Source organism: Spodoptera frugiperda, chromosome 1 (assembly GCF_023101765.2).
Source record: "Spodoptera frugiperda isolate SF20-4 chromosome 1, AGI-APGP_CSIRO_Sfru_2.0, whole genome shotgun sequence".
Lineage (NCBI taxonomy): Eukaryota > Metazoa > Arthropoda > Insecta > Lepidoptera > Noctuidae > Spodoptera > Spodoptera frugiperda.
Window position 1 is genome coordinate 7,009,221 of NC_064212.1, and position 16,032 is coordinate 7,025,252.

Here is a 16,032-nt window from a genome sequence, read left to right on the forward strand (position 1 = left end):
GTGCGCTGGAGAAGCTGGGCATATCGCACTGAGAGGCAGCGGTTCCGCCGCGCCGGGTGCGGAGGCGCAGGTGCCTGCCGCCCCGCGCCGCGCCGCTCCGCTATTGGCCGCGGCCCCGCGCCCTCCGCCGATTGGGTATGGCGCACGTGCGAGGCCTACCCGCCGCCACCTGGCCGGGCCGCTGACGGGGAGCGCTTTATAAGCGAGCAACCTTCCCTCACCGCACCATTCGAGCTCAGGACGCCGACGAGTGCACGTACACGTTTGTCGCGTCCCGAACACGACCGCTAATACCGCGACTTCGACGATACCTTGTGATATTTGGATTGTTACGATAATAAGTGATTGTGATTACGTTTTATGAACTATTTTTGAAGACTTTCTTTAAGTGTTTGTGAATATTGTGCAAGATGCTCGTGGAGGACTCTCAGACCACTCGGGCTCTCATGACCAAGAAGTACGCACATTGTCCGCTGAAGAAGCGACCTGTGCTGGTTCGGGAGGAGCGGCCAGCGACACCGCCCACTACGCCGCCTCACCCCGCCCACCTGGCCACACGACTTTACTACGATTATCATTGTAAGTATCCGTTATAGTGATTAATTAGATATTATTTACAATTATCCACATATGCCCATTTTGTGATCCAGTATTTAAAACTTGAGTATCAAAAAATTTTCACAGAACTCAAAGTGTTTTATTTAAATATCTAATGAAAATCAAAGAAATGAAACAGTTAGTAAATATTTTAGAGTTTAAATATTTGAACCGAAAACTTCAATTAAAAGTTAAATAAAATTGTATGCACAATAACTAAATTTATTTTTTATTTTGTCTACAGGTGATACAGAAAACGATGAACCCCAAAATCTTAGTACAAAACCAGAAGACCTTTCTAAAACTGGCAACTACCCAAGTAAAGCATCTTCTCCGGTGTCAACAACAGCAGTGAAGGTGGAACCTCGAGAGTGGCCTCAACAACAGCTTGAATATTTGGCTGCGTGCCGCGCTCGCCTGGAACCTGCGCCAGAACTGGCACGCCCTACACCACAGTACGCCTACCTACCACCCATCTATGCACCATACCCCTTGGAAGAGTTATACCCGGCAGCTCCTTCACTATCCCCACCGGCGCACCCGCAACTTTACGCTCACCATTACTCCCCCGCCTCACCACCGTCGTCAGTGTCACCGCCACCTTGTCCAGAAGATTTACGCTCACCCGGCTCGGTCTCCTCAGATTCTGGAATATCCGTGTCAGCACCTCGTCGCCCTCGTTACCAATGTCCAGACTGTGCCAAGTCCTATTCAACGTACTCTGGACTATCCAAACATCAACAATACCACTGCGCTGCGGCTGAGGGAAGTCTTGCAAGGAAATCTTTCAGCTGTAAATATTGTGCTAAAGTGTACACATCTCTCGGAGCTCTCAAGATGCACATTCGGACTCACACGCTGCCTTGTAAATGTCATCTCTGCGGCAAAGCATTCTCCAGGCCGTGGCTGTTACAGGGCCACATCCGCACCCATACTGGGGAGAAGCCATTCTCCTGCCACCATTGTCGCCGCGCTTTCGCCGACAGGTCAAACTTGCGTGCTCACCTCCAAACCCACTCAGATGTTAAAAAGTATTCCTGCTCGGGATGTGGGAAAACATTCTCTCGCATGTCTTTGCTGAGCAAGCACTTAGAGGGAGGGTGCGGAGTTCCCGGCGCGTCTCCGTATGAATACCGACCGGAGGCTATGCCCACATCGCACCAGCCCCATCCTCCGTCAGCTCCCGTACATGCCTACTAAAAAGACTGAGCCAGGCAGGATCCTCGATCTCTTATTTAGCTGTATCACTTTGTAATTGTTAGCATTTGCTTAAAGACGCTCTACTAGAATTAGTATTTAAATTAAATTATTTTTGTAAATGTTTTAAATCTCAACTGTGTGTAAATTTGTCGTTTGAAGTTTAGGGGACCAATGTAAATTTAGACTTTTGTAAGTTAGATAAGTTATTGTAAGTTTATATTCAGTCGCGTAAACCGTGGCTTTGCTAGTCATATGGCATTTGCCGAGTGTCATACACTTATTAAAATTATATTTGTATCCTAAGCCATGTACAAAGTGCCTTAAGTATAAATGATTAATATATTCTGAAGAAAAGTATAACATTATGCTATTATTTTAATGTACTCTATTAAAATAATAATTATCAATGAGGCTATAGTTATGCCGATGGTCGAATTGCGTTCCTTTCTGTTACCTCTATAAGCAGAAAATTAAACATGTCATAAACTATAAACTGTTGTATTTTTTCCCACAACCTCTATTTCTTACACTTCAATCACTAATCTACAGAATATGGATTCTCACAATATAGCTATAAAGATATCTAGTATTGGGTATCTTCGTATCTGCCAGTTTGCCAAAAACGGGATGCGCGTGACCGTGTTGCGTGATCTCCGTTTTGGGAAATAAGTGCTTTTACAAGATCACAACATCTATACAATTCACCACTGTGACACGACAATACTTCTCTTATACATACAAAATAAAATACATGCTTATACAAGTTGGTCCAGCTATGAGTATTATTAATAAATGTACTTTATTTATTTAAATTTATTTAAACATTTATTTAAATGCACTAAAAATATGTGAAATCATCAAATATACCGTATCACATATTCAAGAGTATTTCTCTAACAAATAACATAATAAAAAACGTCATCATAGAGCTAACCTTTGTTGTTGATATCACTATACAAACGAAATTTTAGTCAAAGCTTTCTACAGAAGAACATCAAAATCCAAACTATAAACCATAAGCCATGTTTTAATAGGCAACAAATAAAGCTCGCGTCGCGTCTACTTTAGACGCAATTTGTGGTTCAGTAAGTGGTTATTTAGCGGCAGCGAGTTTATCGAGACAATAGCGCAAAGCACCAGGGCACCGGTCTGATGTGGGTCGAGCATTAGACGGTGGGCGCCAGCCCGCCGCCGACGGTCACCCGGCCACGAGGTCACCACGGACCCGCACCCGCCGCCACCTCCCCTATACCTAATTACTACAAATACCAAAAATGTCCACCAACATTACTCATGAGCCATTTCATTGCCTAGCCTCGGCATTGCTTTCGATAAAATGATTTCTAATACCTAAGCATTTATACACTTAACAACATCTTATCGAGTACATTATTACAAAAGCATACTTAAGTACTTTACGTTTAACGATCTTGCATAATTTTCCTAACACGATGTGGTTTTTCTAGACGCTTACGACGTAGATACTAAGATTTTTTCTAGTCCTAGCTGAAATAAACACATTTAGTGGCTATCTGTCAGCTTAACATTCTTGAATCCGGAGCTTAGGACAGACTGAAAGCTTCATACTTAGTTTTAGCTCTAGCTCGTCGCTTATTATCTGGTTATAGAAAACCGCAGCTTAGCAGAATGACTGTCGATGAGTACGTTTGTAGCTAATAGACAACAATTACCCATGTACAAATAAGTAAAAAGTTGAACTTAACATTAAAAGTTATCATTCAATGAATAAACATTAAATTTTTAATTGACATAATAATCCAATAAGTTTATCAGAACATTTAAAGCAGATCATGAGGGTTACTAGTACGAAAGTTGTCCAATAAGATATTAATCTCTTTGCTAACCTTTAACCCTGTCAGGCAAGTGCACGTTTCTTAAACGTCCGATAGGTACTTATTTAGTGGCACTTTTCTATACTATTGTTTGAAATTAAGATGTTATCGAAACTTAGTTACGCAACTCTATTACAATTAGGTTTAGAATAATTTTTAAATGGTAACGACATCTGTCGACGAGTAGTGACAGTTATAGTTGGAATGGAAAAAGTATTCTTATTTAAAGGTCGACTAGTTGAAGATTCACTTTAGTGGAGTTTCAGCAGCTAATATCTCTATTTACTTAATATGTTATATTATAGAGATGTCAGTGTTGAATATTTAATCAGTAGGTATGGTATTAAGTTACTATTAATATTCATTAATTTCCATGCAATGTCCCTCTTTTAGCGTAATCTACGTAGTGCAGTTAAGTTACGATAACTATAGCTTGGGACACACTGGGCTGCAATAATAGGAGAAAATACACATTATCTTATACGAATGCCAATTAGTGGTAGTCAGTGAAGACGTGTTGTCGAGAGCGCGAATGCGTGTGCGAGTCCCAGTGATTGGTCGGCGACGACCACCGAGCGCGGTGCGGCGCGTGCGCAGCGTCGCCGCACTACGGCCAATCCAATGCATTCTCATTAATTAATTCTGTTCCTATTTGCATCGTGATTATCTAATCCGATATCGATCGCTGATATGCGGTACCAATTAGAGTTCACACCTAATAGTCTAATAGAACTTTGAACTTTTCTATTAGTTATAACTTATAAGTGATCGCCTTAAAGATAACGAAAACGGGTTTCGACACTAATTTGACCTCGTTCGAGAAGAGCTTTGGTATTGTTATGTTTAATTATTTATATCTTTTAAACTAGAAACATTATTAATGCAGTACGGAGATTTTAGATAGATAATAACGTGAACGTGTGTACGAACTTGTTCGTGAAATAAAGCAATTTGCAAAGTTGCGCAAGCCAGGTCAGCGCGACGTTACCGTTTGGTGCTACGTTATGAGTAACACTGAAGAGCCACATCGCCGTCGCCGTCGCCGTCGTACGTAAATATCTAGATCCGTCTAGATTTAGGGCTGGCGGCGGCAATGGACCAAGTCAAGCTGCGGCGATAAGCATGATTTGTAACGTCGCGCTTCGGCGCGTGCGCACAAATAAATGTGATTTCAATGCGCACCTCTCAATAAATTATCTAACCCACTCGTGATATGACATTGTAACGATTTATAATCTCCTCACACACTCGATACATTTTGATGTCGAGGATTTCCGCCTGCAAGCCTTCATCTGGAACATGTCCCTAATGACGTTAGCGTTATGCTGTAAACTATCTCATCCATCCCTAGAAAATTTGCAAATATACAAATATATAAAATTTCCAATGAAAAAAATGATTGTAATAAAAAAATTGTTAAGTGAAATAGCAAATTAAGTGTTGATTACTTTTATTAATGGTTGTGTGTAATACGACACGGCGTGTCTATCGGCTCATTGCAATTACACAATAATATAATCGTAGCATGATTAATCAATACTGTGAACATGGCCATTAAAGTTCGTAACAGCTACATGTACGTACTAATCACATTTATAATGCTCGAGATATAATATTATACATACTTATTTATTTGAATTATTAAATATCTACATGAAAGTAGGTACTATTAGCGTATATCGAGTAATTATACTTATTATTTATTAAATAGGTACACATGCATAAACTTCTCAGGTGACTCAATAATAAAAATATTGTTAAGGCGCAAATTAACAATAAAATCCAAGGATGTACATACATAGGTACCATAGCTTTGATTAAACTAATGTTCGGTTTCTGGAGTTGTTGGAGGAACTCTGTACACTTAATGTAACTCATTTGATTGATTATGTGTATATTTAATATATAAATTACTACATAGTTTGAACACTAGGGATAGTAATTGAAGAGAATTAAGCGCTCACCTAATAAATACAAATAAAATTGTTTCGTCGTTAGATCATGAAATATAACGAACCGCCAATCAATTCGACAGCCGTGTCACAAAGACAGGCGCATTATAGTACTGCCGCCGATAATTTATAGCTTTGTTAATTGAGTTTGATATCCTTTGCTCCGAGTTTCATAACTAATAATTTAATATTGATCAGTTTCTGAGTACCCATAAAATCTTAATGCCGTTATTGCGCTGTGATACTGAACTACAGCACTTGCTTCATTTATATAAGTTTAAGTAAGCAGTATCTTCCTTATAAGAAAGCAATAAAAACATGCATGAAGTAAATGTAAAATTAAGGTATAATATCGAAATCAGGTTTTTAAAAAACGTTATTATTTTGTGCAGGCGTTGACAAACGTCAACAATCAGAGATCAGTGAGCAAACAAGCATGAGTACGTCATCTCATACGTTTTATGATTACTCGAGAGACAGATGGTGTCGTTAACGCGCATGCGCGCAATGATGCGAGCCACGTGTGTCACTCGAAGTGTCTCCGAGTGTCACAGTGTCCCTGTTCGCAGAATTCACAGTGTCTGCAGTGTCTGGAGAGTGAGTGTCGCGGTGGAGGTGTGACGGCGACGCGATAAATCGCGCGATCCTGTGCCAATAAGCACGACACAGCGCCCGTGAGCTATGGGTAGCTGCAAGACGCGTAGGCGGCGACGTCGCGCTTCAACGACTCTGAAAAGATTATTCACCGGTAGCGATGCTTTGTGGATCCGCGTAAATGGATTCTGATGCTTTATTTCCTTAAGCTCAGAGACTGTGATTGCGCAATCTTAGTTTTGTATCAACTCGATAAACAGAAGTGAAATAAAAGCAAATATTTATTGTAGCTTAGATGTCTATATCAAATGGTCTGTGATACAATACCAGGTAGTTTAATTTATTTTCTAGAAATTTGATGCAGTATTGATAGAAAGAGAAACGCAAAGTGCACTTTGTTCACTTTGTAGAATCGAAAACACGACAGTTTGATAATTACAAACATTGTTTTGTTTAGTAAGTAAAATCTAACTAAACAGAACAATATTTAGTAAACTGTTTCAATTACGACTTACGATTATTTAAATTTATTTATAGATTATTAAAAAAATGCCATTTAAGTAGGTATACTTAATAATAGCTAAAACTGCAACACTACTGGGTCGCTTCGGTGTGGACATACATACGTAGAACAAAAGACATCAACGAGCTAGCGGTTTGCGGCGCGCGCCGTATCATTAATATGGAAATATTTCAAACGTAATAAACTTGAATGGTTTTCAACATAATAATCTTTAATTTATCACGAATTATGTAAAATCGGAAGTAGGTATAATCGGTTATACGTAACTTTCATTGACTTTTTTATTTGATACCAATAAATAAACAAAGATTATGGAAGTGAGTAGGTGGCGTGAGTCACGTGTCGAGCATCTCGAGCCTCGCAATAAAAACATACTTAAGCATAATACTCAGCAGTTGAGCACCCGCCCGGCCGCAAACATTAGCATCCAATGTTAATTAAGAACCTTCCTCGTCGTCTTTCTTGTAGTATACGAACAAGACAATAAAATATGCGGTCAGTTACTTCAGTCGCATACCTACATGTTATGTAACCAAAATCCATAAGTAATGGATTGTTTAAAATGTTTTCACCAAAGATAATAATAAGTTAATAGCGATGCATTGAAAATACGCAAAAAATAGACCGATTTAAATCGTGATAAGTGCCCAGCGATGCCTTCGTCTCCTGAACAATTACCACGTTTCGTAATAACAGATTTTCAATTTCAATGCATGATTTTCAATTTCGCTATTGCAAATACAATTTGTCAAAAAGAAAACAAAGATACGAATCAAGCAAGAACATAAATCTGTTGTCAACATTTTCTTGAGTGACGTGACATTTAAGTAAATCGTTGATACGAATTTAATATGATTATTACAAAGCGCTCGGGGCATGAGTTATTTTTTACATTTCACGTCGAGACAGTTACTCGGATCAAATCGAAGCGGTCTTTTGTTCTCGGTCGGTTTCCTTGTACGCTAGAGGGCGCGGGCGTTAATACAATAATCTGGTGTCTGCATAAAAATTAACCGGTGTGTAACGGTACCGCGCGTAGGAGGCGCACCTCGCCGCGCGTCGCGTCGCCCGGCCCTCACCTCCGACCTGCCTCGTAACTCAGATCACAGCGACGATACGTCAGGTTCACCTATCACTAATTATGTCATTATAGTAATAAATACCTTTTTATAGACAATAAATAATAATCATTACCTAATTACAATAGCTTGACTTACGTTCAAATTAAGTTTAAAGTTAAACAATTGACATGTAGGGTTTAACTATACTTAGCTAGGAAGGTTAGGAAGGTATAATTATTATACCTTATTAGTTACAATCACAACGATGTGAAATGATCGCAAGTCTAAGTTATCCACAGTCTCTGGTTTCCTTCAGGGTTGGAAAAGCAATGTTAAGTTATTCATACTAAGTACAAAATAAAAAATAATGACGAATCATAAATTACAATAGTAATGCCATTTGTATCATTGCTCGTTTAAAATGTTGTATGCTACAAAATCAGTTTAGAGAAGATGAGTCAAAGTAACGTCTCTATCATAAAGTTAAAATAAAATTGGTATGCCATTTACTTAACTGGACCAAAAAACTATTAAAAACACATCCTACAAAAAAGAGACGATTAATAATTATAATTTAACAAAGAAAACAACATAAATATATTATTATGATGATTTTATTTTACATAAAGTTAGTTGCACAAGTCTCAAAATAAAAAGAAAAAAGAACAATAAAATATTTAGAAAGTTATGTCCTGACATGAGTCGACATTAAATTAATATCCCGAGAATATCAATAATTAATGTAAAGGATCATCAATATGAACCAAAGGAACAAGAACATTTATTATATGAAAGTTAAACATTAATGGTAAATACTTTTTTACTTTCCTTTTACATTGTGTATCTGGACTGGTGGAACATTAAAAACTTAATCATATCAATTAAATCGGCACCGCTCACTATAAGATGAGATCGTTACACGTGCGCGTTTATAAGGAGAAATCAGCACGGAGATATAGTCTCATCATTAAGAGCCATTCGTTAAAACCTACAGACAGTAAAATCTGTAACAAGCAACGTAATAAATGCAATAACAATGAATAAAATGGCAATAATAGCAGGTGAAATCGCGACAGGTCCGGGTCTCGGGTCGTCGTCCGTAATTATAAATAAAATACGGCAACCGCACTGCTCCGCCGCCCCCGCGCGGCTTCGTACGCTCGCGCCGACCAACCAACCCCGCAGCATCGCAACCTCCGCGCCGCTGTCGCACCGCGCCGAGCCGTACCGGCCTGTATTACCATTGCTTTCAGAACACAATAGTGCATTATTGTCCACACATGGACTTTAATACGCACTCGTTCCAAATTTTGTTACGAATACAAGCTCACCCACTAATGCAAGGATATGGTCATTGCTTGGAAGGATATGGTTTTGTTGTTTAATAAAAAGTCACTCGGTTGTTCTGTTTTATGGCAACTTGTTAGTTTACGATTGTATTAGGTAATACTACCGAAAACACAAAAAGCTTTATTTATCTACTTATGTAACGACATATCTACGGAAACTACCTTCCATGATTGTACACAACGTACACTCTACACCTTCGTAGTTTCTTCACAAAATAGGATGAATTTCAACTTGGCCAGTTTTATTGTTTCATCTTCAGCATGTAACTGTTGACCTGCGCTGCGGACTACCCGCTAACCCTCATGGTTACCGGAGCTTTGGCTCTAAGCAGCAGCTGGAACAGGATGGCTTTGAGTCCGTAATAATTTGACAGTCCCTCACGCTCGTTCAGGGTAAGAGTAGACAATTAATGATAATTTCCCCCCAAAAACCAATAACTGTTTTATGTTAATAAAAGACCTTTTCTGATACGGTACAAGTATATTTTGGCTTTACTTATTCAACGCATAGACAATTAACGTAAAAAAACCTTCGGTGATTAGGTAAGTACCAGTTAGATACACTCTGCTGCCTGCACATCGTCACTTACCATCCCCTGTAGTTTTAATTACACGGCCGCGTTAATGCTACAACAACATTATCAGTTTATCAGCGTCTAAGTCCAACTGTCGCGCACATGGCGGTTAGAAGAGTATTCGTAAAATGTAAAAACTTGTAATGTGGAGGATAGGATAGGGGTAGAGGGTGTGATGCGGCGGAGCGTGGCGGGCGGTGCGGCGCGTGCGCAGGACACACGACCAGCACGTGCTGAATTCATCAGTTTTTCCATTCACCAGACCGTTAGACATTGTTTCTTGTCGCTGTTAGTCAAGTAACGAGCACTAACTAAAACGTATGTTTCGTAAACTCTTTTGCATGGCAACTGGTGGTCGCTGATAACCTTTGGCGCCTGTCTCAATGAAGTTAGCGTAGGCGATCTAGTTGTTTGTTCACAGCGGCCACCCAGTGTGCAGATAATATCCTTCATATTTTTACATGTTGTCTTATTTTATGGGTATTATTTTATGTTCTTTTATAAATACTTATACGTATTAAACATTATCAGTTACCAGACCCACGCTATTTGCTAAAAATAAAATCATTTACATACTCAAGGTAGCAAAGTTTTGTGTATGGAATTCTGTTTGGTGCTAGACCAAAATAAACTACCCAAAATGGATGAACAGGTATTATAATCTCTACTTTTCCATTATTTAGAAGAACAGATTAAGAAGTTCTGGAAATGAGTTTCCCTCTGGTTTTGAATATGCCTGGTTAATGCGGAATCTGAAAATTAGACCTCTTTAAATGAACACAAAATATGTTTACTATGTTTAAGGATATTATCATTAAAAAAGTACATTTAACTTGACACATTTATCTACATTAATATCTTTTAAGCACATCAATAGTTAGAAACAGGTGAATGTGCAGCAGTGAAGCGGGCACCCGCATGATTTCTAATACACATTGCGATTGCGACTAGCAATGGAATCGTAGAATTATCGTAGAAGCACTTGGCGCTACACCGGACGGTACGGGCACGGCACTGGCGCTGGCACAGTGTCTTAGCAGTATGCTTTTATTGAAAGTAAGTGCAATTTAGTTCTAATTGTGCTACTGTTTGTGAAGGTTATTTAGTTTGCTAAGATGGCACGAATAAACTACAGAGCCACTTTGGTTTGAATTTTCATGATCCTGGTTTGCAAGGAACTTTTACTACCAAGTATTTGTTTTCGAAATACTTGACAGTAAAAGTTCCTTGCTGAGTTTGAGTTAGATCTCCTTATGATCTTGGATTTAAAATTAATAGAACCAATTCTGTTTTGTTATGAACAGTTTCATAATCTGGACACTACCTACTGGAGGTCTGGTGTGAATTTCAGTTATTCCTTTGTTGTAAAGTTTATGTTCCTTCAGTAATGTATTGTCATAGCAACGGGTCGCGAGGTACGCTATGGTGGCGCGTCAGGTGTTGTCCACGGTGGGTGAGTCCGGCGGCAAGTGTAGGCACCCGCGCCGGCCACGGTTGAGCGTCGCCGGCAGTTGGCGCACGCGCCGCTCTCGTGACAGGTGCACGTCACGCAACGTTACATACATGTACTAATGTCACTACTTGACTAGTAACTTATATCACCGACTAGGTAAGGTAACATTAGAAAAATATAAGAAAACTCGTTAACAGTAAGTTTTCTCGGCTTTTACGATGATTTTCTTTTGAAAAACGTAAAACCGTGGCTAAATGGTATTTAAGAAGTCTTTACCACTTTCAGCTTAAGGTATACCCAGTTGGTAAATATGGACAGACACGATAAACACGGGTAGCGCTAAATCGACGAAACTTAATCTGAAAGTGGCCTTGGAGTAAACTTAACGAGTGGATGCTTTATCTTCATGTATAACAAACGCGACATTAAGTTTTAATGTCACTTTTAAATATCAATTTTAAATGTTACAAAAGTGGATCAATCGTGAAGTCATGACAAGTGTAAATGAGTCGTATGTTTTGGCGATTTATTTGACGGCCGATCATTCCATTATACTGCCGCCGCGCTGCCCGAGGGACGGAGGACGGAGGTGCTCGAGAGTGCCTCGAACTCACGTACCACAATTTACAGCTTTATCACCCGTTATTATTCTTAATAACATGTTGTAGGAACGGTGACAACGCATTAACCTCGCGAAATTCGTGAGTTTTTTCATATACATAAACATAATTTATAGTGTCTTTCCATTGGAGAAGATAATAATGAGACGGATATTGCCTTTACGAGTAGTCTTATATACATTTCTAAATCCAGAGCGAAATGTTATTTCCAGCTTAATAGTTTTCCGAATATGAACATAAATCACAGGCACCGCGCCGTGGAGAATGTTTCGGAGAACACGAGTCTCTCTATAGCTGCACAAGTCCCAAGGATCATGTGTACATCTTGGATGCTCAGATTAAAATCCTGCCTGTTTGTAAAGATTTTGAATTCCATGGATCAAAAAACTCTTTAAAACTCATTACACCACCGTTATGGGCCGATAACAGCGTGAAATTCTGGTAATTGGTAATGTGGAGGTACCTACCACTTGGTCATATATCTACAGCTTGCATTATGTATGTATGGGTCTTTAAAATATTACCATTAAATAATAATGATCGTCGAACTTGTCTTGTTAAAACCATTAAACTGTTGTAAATTTTTGATGCATTTATATTTTTTTCGAAACTGGTACCTTAACCGCGTCTGCCGCTAATGGTCTAGTAAGATAAAGACTGAGGACTTGAGGCTGAAGGCAAATGACTAGTGTAATAGGTAAACAGGTATACGTTAGCACGTGCAATTCTTACTTACATATATGTAAATGTCTTAGTATAGGTTACATACACATTCTAGTTGATTTTATTTTAAGCTTGCGTTAACGTATAACTATTTTGTGTTATGTGAGAGCATATCATAACCCTGTTATAAATTTCATTCCAATCCCTCAAACCGTTTTGATGTGATTAAGTAACAAACATACACACAAACTCAGTCTCAAACTTTCGCATTTATAATACTAAGATACCTTCCAACTCTCCAACGAAATAAAGACTCATTGAAATATTCAGCACTCGCGTTACAAATTCCATATTGTAGTCGCAATGGTATTTAAAATACCGTATTGAGTGAGTCGCAGGCAGGCGTCGGTGTCCATTACGTTATAATCAATCATCGTGTACGTTCAGGTTTCAATCTGCTTTTGGCGAAGCGAGGCTTTCGACACGGGCGCAATCAATATAGCAGATAAGTGCGATAAGATCCGACGCAGCCTCACTGACGTCGTCGTCGTCGTCGTTTTTCAGTGGACTTCCGCGCCCCTCGCTCCTCCTCACGCATCCTTCGCCCCGCACTCAACTAGCCCCAAGACATCTTCATCTTAAGCCGAACTATATACTACACCTACTGCTACAGTAATACAAATAATTGCTATTTCCTAAAAAATAAACAATACAATCATACTATTACTAAAATGACAGTGTTCAGCAGTTTGCTAAACCTTCTAGTAAGCTATAAACAAACAGATTAAGACCAAGAGAAGTGTGTTCACGATTCTCAAATTTAGCAATTATCGTGACTCGACATTTATAAAAAAAATATTGGAATCCACCGTAATACGTACGACGTAAGTGCATGGCAGTAGCGCGTGCGCAGTGTTATGTGAAGTGCCCTTAACGACTTAAGTGTTGATGTGCGGGAGTGGGATCATTTATTATTTTATCGTATGATTGAATCTTGCTTTTGATTCAGTTCATGTTTCAGACAGACATCTCTCAGATATTATTCTTGAAATACATTGATTCAATTTAAATACAGCCCATAACCTTCAGCAACATGTTCGACATGCAACGGTACATGTATGATACATGTACTTTAAATGTCTTCTATGTAAAGTATTTTAAAATCAATGTCAGTTTACATTTAATTTATTTAGAAAACTTGTATTTTCCTACATCACTTTTTACTTTCAATAAATGTGTATTGTATATTGCGCGATTGCGACTGTTCGTGACAAACGTCGAGTTGGAAGTAACAGGCTTCTCACCTGATATGGTGATGAATAGGTTCATTACGTTGCATGTGGCGCGCATGTGTGTGTACGATATCGGTCGAACCCACGTAGTAATAATAAATCCATTTCTAAATGTAAGTATGTCGCGAGTGGACGAATGTATCACGCTGTGTGTTTATGTGATCATCATTTATGAAGAAGCGGGTATGCGGGCACAGGTGCATACGCGCCGACTTCGCGCAGGTAGCCTCTAAGCGTGTGCGATCACACTTCTTACCACTGGTGTTCCTAAACTGACCAACAACCGACAACACTAAAACTTAAGATTAGAAAACAAAAAATAATTGCTTCCACAGATGGTGCTGATTAACGCTCAAGGGTGTCAAAAAAACAGCGATAGGAATCTTTAACGCGCCTGGCGCGTGTGTTATTAGTATATTTAATGGGGTTTAGCCATAAGTACGACTTGACCTAGCTCGCCTGATTTCAAACAGTTATTTAATAAGTATTAGTCGAAGGAGATAATTAGGTGCCCAACAGTCTCTTAAATAACAATGTGAAATGTTGTTTGAAGTCGATTAGTAATGGAAACTATCCATTAATGAGCGACATGAGACGGCTGCTATCGTCGGCAATAAGTTACACGAGCATTAGTAAACTAGGGAGTAATTGCGGAGGCGGGCCGATTTCCTAGCTAGTGCCGAAGCAATTAATACTCACAACGTGATCAACAGCGCCGATCCCCTCTTCGCTGTGCATTGCAGATCGTTGACACAGTTCACAAATAACCATTATTATTTATCTATATTTATCTGCCTTCCATTGATTGCCTTATTATAAGGATAATGCACCTAATTAGCGGGATCACGTATTTGGAAAAAGATCTACCAGGAACCGTAATACATTTACACTGCCTATATGGAAAAAGTTCATGTACTCCGCATGACGTCGAAATAAAGAATGAACCGTTTATCAATACAAAAGAAGGAACAGGAACTAAGGTGATGAGATGACTTGACACGTTATTTAAATTTGAAACAGGTCCATACGTCCGATTTTTTATTCGTTATTTGATTGTTTTGCCGGTGTGGTTCCATCCTGTTTTTGCACAGAGACACAAAAAATATTGCACCATATGGAGTCTTATCATTTACAAAATAGGTTGTTTCACGCACAAAGAAAACATATGGCCAATTAATTTCTGCTAGTATCTAAATGAACACATTTGGAACGAATTTGAAAGGTGCAATAAAATGTTAGATCTGCACTGCCTTATGGCACGAGTTCGTAGCAATGTTTGTTGTAAAACTACAACCGTCAGCCCGTAATACTGCAGCTATAGGTCAATAAATACGGGCAAGGAGTCGCGACCTTGAATAAATTTCTCCACCTACGGTGCAGGAGACATTTGGCTGTTCACAGTTCGTAACGATTAATCGTATTTGTTATTCAATTTTCCCTGTATTCAAAAGCGCGAATAAATATGCGTGGTAAGTCACAACCTGCTCAAAAGCGGGTTTCTCGACGCGTCGAGGCGACCATCTGGTGGGCGAGAGCTTTTTTTATTTTCCAAACGTGTCGTCTTGGATTCTCGTTTTTTGCACTGGCTGGCGCTCGCTCCTTTTCTTTTTTTATATTGCTGAGTTGCAGTTAACAGGTGGCTGGCCGTGTGCAGGTGAGACCTGAGATTTTAACTCGCGTCAGGTTCACCTCAGTGTGAAAAATTACGCGAGCTACCAGGCCAATTAACATGTTCCAAAATTTTATTTAAAACCATAGTCAAGTTACACGTTTTTTGTTGAAACTTGATCCAATAGTAAAAGTTATCCGTTCGGGTTTAAGCAACATTGTTTTTAGGTTTGTTTTTTTGAGGTATTTATACATTTATAATGTAACGATTATTCGCATTCGCGCATATTTTTTGACATTCGCAATTTTTCATGCGAATATTACAAATCTGAACGTCATAAAAATGAAAAAAAAATGTTTAGTTACCACTTATGAATAAACTGTCATGCAAACATTATTTAATTTTTTTTAAGCTGGGAAAATCATCCAATTACTTCTCAAGTAGAGTGGCGAGAGGGAGTGTCAGACTCTTACTGACTAAAAACCACCCCGTTCCTACTCCTGCTTTTTGAACCGGAGCCCCGGTAAACCCGCTAGGTAGTCCGCAGCTCCGTTATAGCACTGTGTTTTTGGTGATCATATTTGGTATTGGGAATAGATAATCAATTTTTCATTACAACTGTTTAAGATACAACTTATTCTTCTAGTACCCTTTTATCAGTCGTTACATTTAAGAGCTTGAAATAATCTTT

The 16,032-nt window shown here is 39.0% G+C and overlaps 1 protein-coding gene across 1 annotated transcript; it reads left to right on the forward strand.

Moving 5' to 3' along the window:
* Window positions 1–223: 223 nt before the first annotated feature.
* Window positions 224–2,290, forward strand: LOC118273623 (zinc finger protein SNAI2). The gene is made up of 2 exons (XM_035590677.2): window positions 224–579; window positions 842–2,290. Exons 1-2 carry the CDS (start codon window positions 411–413, stop codon window positions 1,795–1,797), a joined length of 1,125 nt encoding a protein of 374 aa, XP_035446570.1. The 5' UTR covers window positions 224–410; the 3' UTR covers window positions 1,798–2,290.
* The last annotated feature ends 13,742 nt before the right edge of the window (window positions 2,291–16,032 follow it).

Excerpts from the sequence above, each read along its gene's own strand:
- LOC118273623 (XM_035590677.2), top strand. The coding sequence starts at position 411 with ATGCTCGTGGAGGACTCTCAGACCACTCGGGCTCTCATGACCAAGAAG. Across the intron at positions 580-841 it reads ACTTTACTACGATTATCATT|GTGATACAGAAAACGATGAA; the intron begins GTAAGTATCCGT and ends TTTTGTCTACAG.